At 39.1% G+C, this 15,175-nt stretch overlaps 1 protein-coding gene across 20 annotated transcripts in view; it reads right to left on the bottom strand.

Moving 5' to 3' along the window:
- The window catches only part of LOC105482774 (collagen type XXIV alpha 1 chain), a 421,145-nt gene extending 406,354 nt beyond the window's left edge, over positions 1-14,791 (bottom strand). For 4 of the 20 annotated variants that reach the window (XM_024793110.2, XM_071086830.1, XM_024793111.2 and 1 more), the window contains exons 1-3: positions 14,671-14,788; positions 14,112-14,242; positions 4,625-4,689 (exon numbers count right to left, since the gene is read on the bottom strand). In XM_024793110.2, the coding sequence (XP_024648878.2) occupies positions 4,625-4,689; positions 14,112-14,167 (121 nt within the window). In that variant the 5' untranslated portion in view covers positions 14,168-14,242; positions 14,671-14,788. Of the gene's footprint in view, positions 1-4,624; positions 4,690-13,254; positions 13,339-14,111; positions 14,308-14,455; positions 14,553-14,670 lie in introns of those variants that run through there. The other 16 variants (XR_011617622.1, XM_071087000.1, XM_011743095.3 and 13 more) reach the window with 11 other exon arrangements.
- Between the last annotated feature and the right edge of the window lie 384 nt (positions 14,792-15,175).

The raw sequence follows: 15,175 nt of genomic DNA, 5'->3' as shown, positions 1-15,175 counted from the left end.
TGAGAATAAGGAAATGTGGTTTAAAACTACAGGGACAAAGTTAATGAGTAGAAGAAACAACAGCAGACAAAATATATCAACAAATTTTTGGAAAATGAAAAGCACATGAAGAAATTACCAGAACTGAAAAATCTGAACCTAAGGGCTTACAGAGGCAAATGCTAATGACAGGCAGGCTGATTCATATTGCAAAATCCTGAAAAGGCTCAAGAATTGAAGGTACCAAATCAATGAATTCAGCAATGAGACTTCAAATTGGGGGTTGGGGATATGTGAGGGTGGAGGATTGAAAGTTTGTATAAGAAGCTTCCGGACTGAAGGAGACCAAAGGTTAATGACATAGAAACATTGAATCAATCATACAGGAAAATGGAAGGGAAGCACCATATTGAGAAAGAATTTGGCTAAAATTGACATACAAAATTGTGAGACAATCCTCCCCGCACCAACCCAAGAACCTCTTTATATCACTTAACTCTAATAACAGTGGCAACCAGGATTATATTCTACAAGTAAGATATTGGAGGATTCTTCTCTAGAGAAGTTCTGCAGCCTCAGACATGTGTAGCCTAACAAAATAGTCAGACAGATTTCTACTTAGTCATCCTCTATGTGAAACATCTCAGTTAACTAGCCTACCCATGCAAACAGTTGTTAAGCATATTTTTAGTGTCTTACTTTTTTTTCTTTTTCTTCTTCTTTTTTTAAATTTTTTTGAGACAGAGTCTCACTCTGTCAGCCAGGCTGGAGTGCACTGGCACGAACTCAGTGCCCTGCAACCTCCGTCTCCTGGGCTCAAGTAATTCTTCTGCCTTAGCCTCCTAAGTACCTGGGATTACAGGCATATATCACCACATCCAGCTAATTTTTTTTTGTATTTTTTAGTAGAGATGGGGTTTCGCCATGTTGGCCAGGTTGGTCTCAAACTCCTGACCTCAGATAATGTGCCCACCTCAGCCTCCCAAAGTGCTGGGGTTACAGGCATGAGCCCCATACCTGGCCAGTGTCTTACTTTTAAATGATAACAGAAATGCTGCATACTTATAAATAACTTCTCCAACATAAAAGACAGACCAATACAAAAATCTAGAACAAAGACAATGCAGAGAGCAGAAGAAAAGTTGAAAAAATCATCATTCTTATTCTTACAGCGATAAGAGTAGACATTGCATCAAAGAAATAAGAACAGGATGCTTAAAAAAAAAAAAAGGACTAGTCTCAGCGGAAAAAAAAACCCTTAAAAATTTAAACAGAAGAAATAAGAAATTAAACAAAATGTTTGGAATAGTAAGTGATGAAAAATCTCATATAAAGTAGTACATAAAACAAAGACGGAAAATAGGATCTAAAAATAAGAAAATAAAGAGCCCAACACTGAAGATTTAATATTTAAAAGATATTGAAGAAAGAGGAAATATATATATCAGTAAGAAAAACATAATACAGGAAAATTCCCAGAAAATTAAGGATGCTTCCACCCTGAAAAGGCCTACTAAGTGCCTAGCACAATGAGTTGTAAAAAGACCTGTATCAAGAAAGATTATTGTAACATTCCAAAACATCAAAGATAAATAGATGATCTTAAGGGATTAAAAGGGAAATTAAAAGGTCATTTATAAAGGATCAAGAATTAATATAACATAAGATTTTAAAAGTCTGCAAGCCAGATAAAAAAGGCAAAAGATGAAAATCTTTCAAATTCTGAGGGAATAATATTTACAGCCTAAAATTTTATACTCACCTGAACTACCTCTAAGTATAAGACTGAGAATAAACACATTCTCAGAAATGGAATGTTCTTAAAAATGCACCACCCAAGTGCATATTCTCAGGATGCAACTGGAGGATATGCTGCACCCAAATAAGGAAATAGGCTATGAAAAATGAAATAAGAGTTCCAAGAACTCCATGTAACACAGATATCAGCTCTACTGGAAGCTTAGAGAACTACTGGTCCACAGCAGAGCAGAATTTTAGCATGCAGAAGGAATATCTCTCAGAAAAAATCAAATTTCTGGAGTATTTTGTGTGTTTTTGGGGAAAATATATTTCAAAATATCTGAGATTTAGTGATAGTGACATAGAACATAAAGCAAACAGAAAAGGAGGCAATCTTGTAATATTTACAAGAAAAAAATATAAATGTACATGGCTCAGTGATTAAAAAAATATGCACATGGTCATAATAAGCTGCATTGTGAATATTAATTTAACCAAAAATTGGATAAAACTATATTGAGAGAATAGAAGGAGGAAAAGAAGACACAGAAAATAGTATAGAAATGTTAAATCCTCATCATTAATAATAGGAAGTCAATATAATATTTAAACATTATAGTATTAAATATAGATGTTAAAACCAAAAGAAGGTGCTAAAAGAGTTTGGGCAGAGAATAGCAGGAGTAGGTAAGGGGAAGGGACACTACTTTTTGTTATATGTTTTGTCATACAATTTGGCCTTTAAACTTTGTACAGTACTTGTAATTCTTTGATATACTTTTTTAAGTTTTGAAAAATCTCATAAGCACACAAATATTTATTTCTGATAAGTCTAACTTAGAATATCTCTCACTCAAACATATTCAGCAATATGAATATAAATAATATCTGTGATCATATAAAAACACAATTTTTCTGATAATGGTTTTCCAATCTCCTGATTAGGTGTTACAAATTGCATCATGCCAATTTAATCACAAAATTTCTTTTAGGAAAAAAGTGTTTCTAAGTTTCTGATAGTATACTATTTCCATTTCTTTCCTGTGCTCAAAAATATTCAATTTTCTAAAGTCTGAGAGGTTTTCTAAAGGACTTTTCTTTTTGTTAAGAACTGGCAATAAAATTTTAGGTCTATAAGACTGAAAATTATGATGCTTGCCCTGAAATAAAAGAACATATTTTACATTCCGTAAATGAGATATTAAGGGTGAAAGAAGTATATTGTTTCTTTCATTTGCTACTTTTGTTGGTTCTAGATTTTTAAAAAATCTATTCATAAATATTTAATTTTCCCTGTATCTTTCTTTGCATGGGTTTCTAATATTTTGATAATAATATATTTGGTAAATTATTAAACTCGTAATGCCAGTGGCTGGCAAATGTGAAGCTAGAGGATGTTTAAGAGAAAGAGTTTTGTCTTCAGAGATTGACAGACCTAGATTCAAATCTAAGCTATAGGTGAGCCACTTCTTTGAGTCTCAGTTTCTTCATCTATAACATGTACTATGTAGGTTCATTATGGTGATTAGAATAATATATGTAAAGTACCAGCAAAGGACATGATACAAAATATACATTTAATTAATAATTGTATTCTTCCTTATCTTCTCTGTGGCTCTAGGAGTCTCAATTTTAAGGAATTTGTAGACTTTGCGGTCAAAATAGGAGCTCAAATCTTGGTTCTACCATTCATTAGGCTGTTACTTGGAGGTGGTTACCTATTCTCCTTAATCTTAGTTTCAGCTGTCCTATCATGGCCATAATTACAAAACCCTGCGATGAGGCAGTGTTGAAGAAAATGTATATTCTACTAGCACAGTGACTAGTAGTTCATAGTAAGTTCTCAGAAACAGTAACAGTGATAATACCAATAAATTAAAAGAGAGAGTTTTTCTCCTCTTCATGACTACTTCAAGCAAAATGAAGTAACCTAAATGCCTTGGTCAGTAATAGTTTTTCATGAAGTTACATGTGACATGTGGCTTAATTTAATCATTTCCCATAAAAGAGATTTAGAAAATGTCTCCTAAGAAATATTTTAATTCATCTATGTAATAGTTGAAAGAATATTTATCTGTATCTACTTGTCAATTTGGTCAACCAGAATACAACTCTGCCTTTTTGGCTTCTCTCTACCTTGCACATATTTCATTCTAATTTGTTTACTTGTATTTTTCTTACTTTCTCCAGCATAGTTCTAGGATTTTTCTCTTTGACTTTAGTATGTTTTTCACCTTTGACAAAGGCATTTTTTTCACTTTGGTGCTAGAGACATTATCTTATTTACATTTTCAATCATTGGCAATAGGATATTACACAGGAAATACAAGATGCTTCAATCATGTTTAAATGAATGAATTAGGATATACATACTCCTGAAACTCTATCATCATACTACCAGAATAATTAACTAGCAGGCACAAACAAAACAGGTTTAGGTTTATTTTCTAAACCTCCCCATTTGAATTAAATAGAATCCTAAGCCTACTACTATGCAAATTCCATTTTGTTTCTTAATGATGCAAATCTAGACGGAACATTTATTATATGCTTTTGTTGTATCAAGAAGTGCAAAGGTAATGCAGTCACAGTTTGCCACCCCCAAGAACTCCCACTTAAAATGAAGTCACAAGCAAAGCCTTTTTATTGTACAAAACTTCTCTTTTATAGAGTTTGCTTAAAAATGTAAGCAATTTCACAGACAGAAGATATGAGTAATTTCTTAAAGGTCATATTTCCCCCCAAAATTGGTTTTTTTAACCATACATTCTCATGGTACTGGGTGGAATTTTTGTTATTGTTTAATGTTGAATTTAAGGCTATGATGAGTTAAAAGTTATGTACTTTTGCTGTCTGGAAGTAGAATTTTTAAGTAAGCAAATAAATTAAAAGGTAATTTTCTTACCTTGTTCTTGTGCATGAACAACAACCCCAGCCACACATAGCACAATAAAATGAAGAAGTGGTTTCCTAGGAAAAGAAAAAAACATTTGGGAAAAACTTACTAGTTGGACATTTACAGTCTTATAAAATCCAAAACAAAGTCTACGCAAGATTAAGAATTAAGCGTTTATTTTAAATAGCATGATATTTTAATATTCATAGTGGTTAAGACCAAAGGCTCTGAAGGGAAATTCCAGTTTTGCCACTTACTGTGCGACTTGGGCACACTTTTTAACCATTCTGTGCCTTAGTTGCTTTATCTGTTAAACCTATCTCATAAGATTTTCTGAAGATTAACTTAAAAAGTTCATGTAAAGCACAGGAAACAGTACCTGGCACATAGGAAACATTCGATAATTGTGAACTAGTGTAGGTAGTATTATTATCATATATTATGTTAAATTACCATGTATGCAATTTCATACAAAGTAATAGAATTTTCCACAAAAATAATGCAAATTATAGTTGCTTAACTATAGTGACTATAAATTGAGGGAACCAGCTATTTATTTGTTTAAATTAATGGTTATATGTGAAAGTCATTTGAATATCATACTTAAATTACTGGTACTAGATTCCTGATTCTTTGGTTTTGAAAATAGCAATGACCTGTAGATGTCAACACTGAGCATTTTGATTAGTAGTAGCTATAAGCACAGTACCCAATCACTACAAATTAAAATGTCCATTTGTATTGATGAGGTTTCTAAGCAAAAATATTTTGTGACATTGTTAGTATAACCAAACTTTTAACAAATTTTGCTGAACATTCTTCATAATTGGCTGTATCTACCTCCAAAATGAAAATTAGAGAAATAATTTTGAAGAGATATGATAAGCAGGCTGAAAACAATACTTCATTACCTAATTTTGCTAATATAGACCCTGATTCTGTTTTTGATTCTAACCCAGGGACTGTTCAAATGATGTATTTGTAAAATGCAGTTCTGCAAGGAGTGATTATAGAGCTGTCTATAAAGCATTAATTCCTTTTTATTACATTCCTGATGTGCTCGTAGTAATTGGTACATTTTCTATTTATTACTAATAAGATGTTTTTACCTTTACCAACTAGTATAAGGAGCATCTTAATGTAAGAAAGATGATCTTTTTACAAAGTTTAAGCCAGCAAATATAAAATCAGACTATTTATAATGGAACACAAATCTCATTTGTATTAAAATGGTATTTATCCTTTGTTAGTAATTCTAAAATTGAACATTCTATGGCCATACTTAGTCCATAGCACAGCTCTTATAAGACAAGGTTTTGATAGAATACTTAACAACTGTCACTAACTCTACAAACAAATCAACTGAATCATTGCAGAAATTTCAGCTGATATGGATAAGTAACTAAACCATATATTGCAATGAGGCCTATGAAACATTCTTATATATGACATTATTCATTTAGATGGATGGTTCCCAAATGTTAAACTCACCTGAGCAACTTGTAAAAAATGCAGATTTTGGGCCCCAACACAGAGATTATGATTCAAAATTTGCGATGGATATCCAGGATGCATACATTTTAACTAGGTGATTCTAATGCAGATTGTATGTGTACCAAACTCTGAGACAAAACTATTTAGAACATTCACTGTGTTTACATTTACAATGTTATTAAAATATATCTAAATAGATTTTACTTTTGCTCAAATCATATATATCTAATTTTATAACATGACATGACCCTTAAATTTTTATTTGGCCCTTTAAAAATCCTTTTCTACTGCACTAGGTCAGTGGTTTTCAAACTTTAGTGTGATCAGAATCACATGAAGGACTTGTGAACAATCACTGGGCCTCACCCCCAGAATTTCTAATTAAGTATGTCTGGGGTGGGGCTCAAGAATATGCATTTATAACAACTTCCTGCATGTGCTGATGCTACTGATCTGGGACTACATTCTGAGGACCACCACTCTAAAATAAATGACCCTCAAGAGATGATATAAAGTCTGCCTGTTTGGATCTTTTTACCCCTTGGCTGCACACTGGAATTACCTGAGGAGTTTTGTCTTGTTTTTGTTTTTGTTTTCTTGAGACAGAGTTTTACTCTTTGTTACCCAGGCTGGAGTACAGTGGTACGATCTCGGATCACTGCAACCTCTGCTTCCCAGGTTCAAGCAATTCTCCTGTCTCAGCCTCCTAAGTAGCTGGAATTACAGGCACCTGCCACCACACCCAGCCAATTTTTGTATTTTTAGTAGAGACGGAGTTTCACCATGTTGGCCAGGCTGGTCTCGAACTCCTGACCTCAGGTAATCTGCCCACTTCGACCTCCCAAAGTGCTGGGATTACAGGCATGAGCCACCGTGCCTGGCCTACCTGGGGAGTTTTAAAAACTACTAATAATTGGATCTTTCTCTCCCTGCCCCACAGAGATTCTGATTTTAATGTGTCCATAGCACAGGCATTTTAAAACATTTTCCAGTGTTTCTAATGTGCAAACAAGGTTGAGGACCATTGTGCAAGATTAAAATGATGTGTGGGCTCTCCAGGATGTATCCTAATGTGATTTAGAGCTTGAGTAAGGAGGCTATTTACCTTTCGAACTTATATTTAAACATATAACTGGCAGGATACATATCAGTGAGATTAAGAAACTGCTTACTTAGGATTACAGTCAATGAAGGATGGCGCATCTGAATTATGCTGTCTTAAGTAGAAAGTCGAATGTGAATGGAGGCATGTCTCACCTGCCCAAGGTAATCAGGCTCACTCAGATGCATAGAAACAACCCAACAGGCACTTGTCCCTTAAAAATAACTAATGACGATTACAACAGCCAGCACTGCTCATTTAGCAATTCAACAAACTCATCAACTTCCCCAATGACCTCAGTGGAGAAAAATGGAAATAAACATGTTAACAAGTTCATTCCTGGTGTGAGGCAGGAAAACCTGAGTACATCAAACATCTTTCTTTAGACAGGTGATCCTAGGGGATTATGACAAATCAGTTGAGCCATACCTTACGTAAATGTACCTATGTATGAAAGCTGATGACTAATTGAGTGGTAGAGATCAATGACGGAAACAGATTCTCTTTCTCTTTGTTTAGTTACAACCAAAACTAATAGCCAACTGAAAAAGAACAGGAAAAGTTTCTTACAAGGCATTCAAGGCCCTTATTATTCAGCTTCAATTTCCTTTTTCAGCAGTATGGATCCCACTACCCCTGATATCTCCAAAGTTCCAGTCATACCAAGTTATTCTCCATTTGCTGGGAAGAGCTTGTATATGTCTGAAATGCCCTCCCAGTCTCCACCTATTATTCTTAAGTATACCCAAAGCCTAATTAAATCAATACTTGCTCCATGAAGTTTCCCATCATCTCTAAAGGAGAATGAGTCTTTCCCCCATCTCTGTACTTTTGATACATTAATTGTGACTTTATTATACCCCTATAAGTCCTACCTTTTATGAAAGTAAATATCTGAGCAAGCAGCAGGTCTTCATCTTTATCTCTAGTGTACCCACGTGTTACATGAAATTGACAGTAAATACTTTTTAAAAGGAAATGATCAAAAGTATTATCTCCAAATGACTGAGGAATTCGCTTTTTCCTTATAGACTTGATTCTTTTAATACTTGGAAAAAATAAAATAAAACACAGGCAATTTTAGTTAGATATCCAAAGAGAGAGAAGGGAAATAGAATTTTTTAAATCTGCTATGGTAGCATATATGGAAGTCTTCTTTTTCTTTTTTTTTTTTCCTATTTTTCATTTTAGCTTTCTTGTCTTTGAAGTGGGTACACAAAGTAAGGATGAAGCTTCATTGACATAGTCAATTTGGTAAAGAGCCAAACTTCATCATTGTGTAAAATGGGTATTTAATGAATCCAAGATTCTTGGGAAATGTCTAATGGACTAGGTTTGTTTGTTTCTTTGGATTTTTCTCCTTATGATATTACATTTACTATACATTTCCTAAACAAATAAAACTTATCAAGTTGCCACATTAGCAGTAGATGGTAGAGTCCTCTAGGGAAGCAGCTGTTCTTTGTCCTCTTCTGGGTCTTAGCTGACTCATCTATTATGTGATGACATAATACAAATTTTATGTTTTTATGTTTTACATTCCAAATGTAAAATCCTGTAATTTGTGTGTATGATGGGATCATATTAGTATACTGGCATTAAAAGACAAAAAACAAATTACTTAGCAAAATGTTATATATATATATGTGTGTGTGTGTGTACACATACATATATATAAAAGGTTTGTTGTTTAACCACAAAACTGTAAAGGTCTTCCTATGGTTTTGGTCCAATACTATTTAAGTAACCTAAAATAGTCTACTAAGTTGTTAATTCATTCATATATTTAGTTTACTCCCACAAATAGTCTAGTTGGTATATTAAACATGAACATTTTTCAAATATTCAAAGCATGTTTGTTTGCATTCACTGGTTTGTGTATGTGGACCATGTGTCACTAATACAAAGTTACAGAGTCATAGTTACTCAGACATTTAACAAAATCAGACCATATCCAAAAGAAGTCAACAATATGGTAACAAACACTTAATAAAGGCTCAAAAAATATGACCCATGATATTGATATCTAACAAAAGAAGAAACACTCTGCATGAGTCTGGCTGCTAGTCACATTTTCAGTTTGACACCAGCCACAGTCCAAACATAACCAGACATGTAAGGGTAAAGGCCTAAAGAGGAGAAGACAGAAAATATACATCCAAAGACCATACTCAGAACATGTAAATGACTAATATTCATCCCAGGCATCATTCCTAAATGATTCTTAGAGTTATTCAACTTCCTCTTTGTTCAAAGGATCCAAGTTGCTTTAGGGTAATCTGAGGAATCTTTTTCGTTTAGGGTACCCATGAGACTCTTAGGTATTATAACATATGTCTTCAGGCTACTGATGCTCATTCCTACATAGATTCAATTTATAATAGTGGGAAGGACTTCTGAAATCTTGTGAATAGGCAACTTTTTATGAGTTGGTGGCCTTCTTTTAAACCAATTGAAAATGGTGAACAAATCTGAAAAAAACACACACGTGATATACATTAATAATTTCAACAATCTCTACCACCCTACATTTACATGCCCAAAACTTCTGTAAGTCATGAGAGCTTTACAGATTTTGCTCTTTACTAGCTACTAAGATCCAGAAATAGTAAAATTTCTGTTCTTTGTTCTCAAAATAACTGAAAAAAAAAAGAGTTTTCAATCACAGCAGTGAACATAAAGTTGAATGATTCAGGGAGCAAAGTAGTACTGTCACTAACTTACTTACAAAGAATTTTTCCAACTATTAATTCAACTCAGGTGGTAGTTGTATAGCTAAACCAGTGTGAGGTGTACTACAGGTTGAGCACCCCCACTCTGAAAATCCAAAGTCCTAACTGCTCCAAAATCTGAAAAGTTTTGAGGGCTGAAATGATGCCATACTGGAATGATTTTATACCTGACTTTATGGGTCACAGTCAAAACTTCATTTCATGCAAAAAATTACTAAAAATATTTTATAAAATTAACTTCAGTCTATGTGTATAAGCTGTACATGAAACGTAAGTGAATTTCATGTTTTGACTTCAGTCCCATCCCCAAGATATCTCATTTTATATATATATGCAAATATTCCAAATCTGAAAAAATTCAAAATTCAAAACACTTCTGGTCTCAAGCATTTCAGATGAGCAGTACTCAACCTGTAGAGCTTTTCATTAAATTCCAAGAATTCAAGCAATCCATGCAGTGCAAGGGAGATAAAAGCTTAAAACTTCATATAGCCAAAGTGTCTAGAGTCCAGTCAGTAGGAGAGAAGAAAAATACAGCTAAACTAGAGTGTCCTAGTAATATCACAGGGAGTGTTAAACTACTGCCTAGCTTAGTAAAGTTCCTGGCACATACTAGTGTTAGATAAAGATTTTCAAATGAACTAATGAATCAGATAATCTTCCAGTGAAACTATCAGGTGGTCTTGCGTTTCAACAAATACATAAATTCTCTGGTATCTTCTATCTATACTCCAATCCCAAAATCAAGAAAAGTCAAGTCTCCCTAACCTCTAGTTGTTAAACATGGTTTAAAGGCCTTTCAGAATTTGGTCTCTGTTTATCTCTCCAGCTCCAGCTCCAGTCACTTCTTCCCTAGAATGTGTACTCCAACCAACTTCATTTCTTTCAGGTCCTCAAATGCACTGTGCTGTCTCATTTGTGAGCCTTTTATTGTTCCTTCTGTCTGGAAAATTTCATGTTCTTTTCACTAAGGTCTCAGTCTAGATTTCATTTCCTTTGGTTGCCTTTTCCTTCCAGTATTATCCTTTTCTCCCCTATCCACCCATCCAAGACTGCTAGGTTCCCCTCATGTATATATCCTCCTCTCATTTCATTATACTTGGTTGTTTCATTTACTATTTCCTCTATTAGACTGGACACATTGGGAGGGCAGCAATTGTGCATCTGTCATACTCCATCATTGTATCTCTACTGCCTAGAACCACACTGGGCACATAGTTGGAGCTCAGTAAACATGTGTTGAATAAATATGTTAATGAATATTGAATAAATGAATGACAGAATAATGTTAGCCTTTTATGAGAATGAAAATAAAATTGTCTTTAGTTCTCACTTAGAGTTACAAATTCTAAAATAAGTCATAGTTGGAAGGCATGGCAAGGAAACTAGCACAGCTATTCTAATTCCCATAATAAAATTTACTTTCATTCTGCAGTTCACAAATTACCAAGCAGAATGTCTAAATGACACTCAAAAGTACTTTCCATAAATTACATTTCCTCTCCCTGAGTCATCAGTTTATTTTAAAAATTTATTTGAACACAAAGATAAGCAACTTTAAAAAATAGAATTTCATGCCATCTAGGAAATAGAGCTTTATATTCCAAAAATTCTTTTTGGTTATAAAAGTCTTTAATTACCATAATAGCCTGCCTGGGAGACCTTCTGATAATATGTCAAATTGAGGTATCTAAAGCTGACTTTGAGATTTCATTTCCTTTTTTTAATTCTACAAATTCACATTAGGCAACCCATATAAAAGACCCCATGAAAGAAAGTGTCTGTAAAGATCCAGTTTTAAACTGGAAATGTTTTTCGGTGACTAATCAGAACTGTGATTTTAAAAAGCGCTCCCTCTCTTACAAAACATCACCACAAAAGGAAAATAAAACTCAGGGATTTCATCAGAGACTCAAGGTTTAATTCAGTGGCCTGACATTATAAATCAGCTACTTCTTCCAAATCCAGCTCCCCGCCCCCAAGCCCCGCCTCAAACTTCGAAGGGTTGGTGGCATTATTTTTCAAACTGAAAAATTCCAAATTATTTATGAAAATTGGATTTTCTAGAAACAATTTTTTCAGCCCAATCATTAACTAACTTTCCCAAGTTTGCATGTGTGTGGTTGGAGCTGTGAGTTCTGTAATCTGATGTAATTATGGATTACCCTTAATTCTCTGCAGCCCATCCCCAATGGCCCCTGTAATAGAACAAATTGGATATTATGAGATAACCAAGGGCTGCAAGGCCTCTGGTGGTCATGAGAGACAAACACCTTCATCCAGAACCTGCTACTCATCCCCACGTCTCTGCACAAGGGTTCTCTTCCCATTCCACGTTGTATAATTTTTCTTCAGAAGTTCCTCCGGTGCAATCCATTCTATTTGGTTTCTCTGCCTCCCTCCCCCCAATCATCTGGACCCAATTTACAAACCCCAAACTGCCCAAGAATTTATGCAGGGCCTTTTCTGGGAGCGTCTGGAAGGGAAGTGTAAACCAGACAAGACAGAACCCAGGAGCAGATCTGCTTTAACCCGGGAGGTTGGTCACAACTACCAAGGGGGGTGTTAGTCACAAGCGTGGGCCTCGCGCGGTGGCAGAGGGAAAGCCCTCGGGGCGGGAGCGGCAGGAGGGCAGATGCGGAGGCTGGCTGGGCAAGAGCCTCTCCGCATCCGCCTCTCCTGGAGTCTCCAGGCTAGCGGGGCTAGAGCCTCTCTGCATCCGCCCCTGATCAGCGGGAAGATCTGTCAATTTCGCAGGATCGGCTGCAACCCCCGACTCTCCAAGCTGGTCCACACAGAGGGATGTTTATCGAGAACAGCGGCGGGAAATCTTCTGCCTGGGAACCCCATGCGACCTGCGTGAGCCTCTTTGAGAAGGCAACCCGCAGAGCTTGACCTCTACTCGCTCCCGGGACTCCCCAGCCTCCAGCACCGCGCTGCCCGCACGGGGTTGAGGAGGTTGGGAGGTTTCCTCTTCACTGTTGAATGGGGATGGGGGTGTGCGGGGAGGTGCATCTGGTCAGCTGGGAAGCCCAGCAGCGAGGCTTCCAGGGGTCGGAGGAGAGCGCGCGAGCGAGCCCCAGCCAGGCTGGGCAGCATGCGGCTGGGAAGCACATGTTCATACAAACACTACCACAAGGCGCTCTTTCTCCGCACCCCGCCTCCGCCTGCCCTCAGCTGACACGGTCAATTCTGTTCCCTGCACTCCTCCCACCTTCCCTCCTGAGGGGCAGCCTCTCTGCAGAAGACTTCCACAGCCGCTTCACCCTTCTCACCCAGGGGCCAGAAGCAAACTTGTGTAACCCACTGACCTCTTCCAGGGGGACCAGGGCATCCAGCCAAAGCCGCGCAACCCCTGGTCCACGCCCTTTTCCCAGTGAAGGCATGGGAGCAGGTACAGCGCCCAAAAGGGAGGTGGGGTGCCCGTCAGGACCCGCCCAAAACCTCCCCAGGAGGAGCAGGCCCGCCCCCGTGTCCTGTTCCCCTCCCCAGTTCCTGCCGCGAGTGCCACTTCCCCAGTGACAGGGCAGTGATCAGGGCGCAGCCTCGGCTCTGATGGGCAACGTTTGTTGGCCTTTTAACAAGAGGGGATTGCCTCTGAGCCCGTGGGTAAAGCAACCCCTCGACGCCCGAGGTTCTGCAGCTACCCCCTTCCCCCAACTGGCAACCCTTCCTCACGCCTGTGTCCAGTGGTCCAGGCTGCGCACACCGACCCTGGGGGATCTCTAGTGTCACAGCAATCGCCAGGCTGGACGCCCTGAGAAGCACCTCGGGGAAGCAGGACCTCGACAGGGCCCTGCGGGAGGAGAAGGGGAGGAGGGCGCGGGGGCGGCGGGAGCTGGAGCCAGAGAGATCGTCGGAGCCGAGCTCTGGAGCTTCGGGAGCCGCTGCCCTGGACCTCGGGACTCGCTCCAGCGAACTTTCCCTCTCGAGCCAAAAGATCGCTTTAGCATAAACTTCTGAGATCTGCTGGCACAAGGCATCCTTTCAAACACGGTATTTTACAAGCTGAGAAGACATGGGGACTATACCGCGGGTACTCGCCCGCTCCCAACGCCAAAAAGTGCCAAGGAGCCGGACCTCAGGTCTCCATCAGGCTCAGCAGAACCAGGGGGTGGAGAGAGGGGTTGGTCTAACCCCTACCCTACCCGGCGGGTGGGCTACTTACGTTTTTGCCGTGGGGGAGACTTTTCCACGCCTTGTTCTGTGGGCTCCTAAATGCATTTGTATGCATTTGTCCGTGCAGCAAAGCGCTAACGGAAAACAGAAGCCAACTCTGAATTGCTTAGGGTGCAGGTACTGTCCATGAAAAAGGGAAAAAACAATCACATGAAAACCATGCTCCAAACCCGCAACAAGAAAAAAAGTGGGGGGGGGGGGGAGCGGTGAAGTCGGGAGGAGGTAGGAAATAGCACCCGAAGGGGAGGACAAGCTTCCTAGCTCTCTGGCTCGGTAACGAACGAGCCCAGGGTTGCGCTCCCCGGGGAGGGCGGGCGAGGAGGTAAACCTCACTGGGAGGCCGCGGGGCGCCGGCGGCAGCGAGAGCCTGGCTGCTAGTGCAGCACTCAAGTTCACTTGCGGTTCAAAGGCGACTCTGTGACTCCAGTGGAGTCCTCTGCTTTGGGCCTGGGAGGAGAAAGGGGTGGGGGTAGGGAAGGAGATGAAGTGGGGGAGGAAGTCCTTGGAAAGAGCCCGCGCCCGAACATTTGTCAAACAAGCACACACACCCACTTCGGAAATCAAGTCGGTGCGAGGGGGCCGGTGGCAACTGCAGGAGCTCGGCGTTGACTGCTGCCGGCTGCTTTTGCCTGGAAGAAGAGGAGCCAAGCAAATCCGGCCGGTGTTAAATTTCACCGCTCACTGACTTGCAATGACATCACCAAACACAGCGCACACCTCCCCCTCTGCCCCCACAACCTTCCCCGACCCAGCGCCCGTCCCAGGCGTCCCCGTTCGCCAGCCCTTCGGGGTCGGGCTGGGCCAGCCGCACCCCGGACACGCTCGCTGCTGCCTGGGTACCCAACCGGATGCTCTCCTTCCCCACTTGTAGGCGGCTAGTATCCTTCCTTCCATACCATGTTCGTGTTCCATTCCCCATCTCAGCAGTCCCCAATTTGATGTTTTCCTCTTGCGTGTCTCCCATCCCCAATCTTTTTCTCTACCTTCTTCACCCACACCTTCTGAAATGACACTTAGAGGAGGCCTTCTTTACCCTGCGACCTTCTTGCCTTC

The sequence above is a fragment of the Macaca nemestrina genome, chromosome 1, assembly GCF_043159975.1.
Source record: "Macaca nemestrina isolate mMacNem1 chromosome 1, mMacNem.hap1, whole genome shotgun sequence".
NCBI classification, from domain to species: domain Eukaryota; kingdom Metazoa; phylum Chordata; class Mammalia; order Primates; family Cercopithecidae; genus Macaca; species Macaca nemestrina.
Note: the sequence above shows the minus strand (reverse complement) of the source record. Positions and strands in the feature narration are given on the sequence as shown.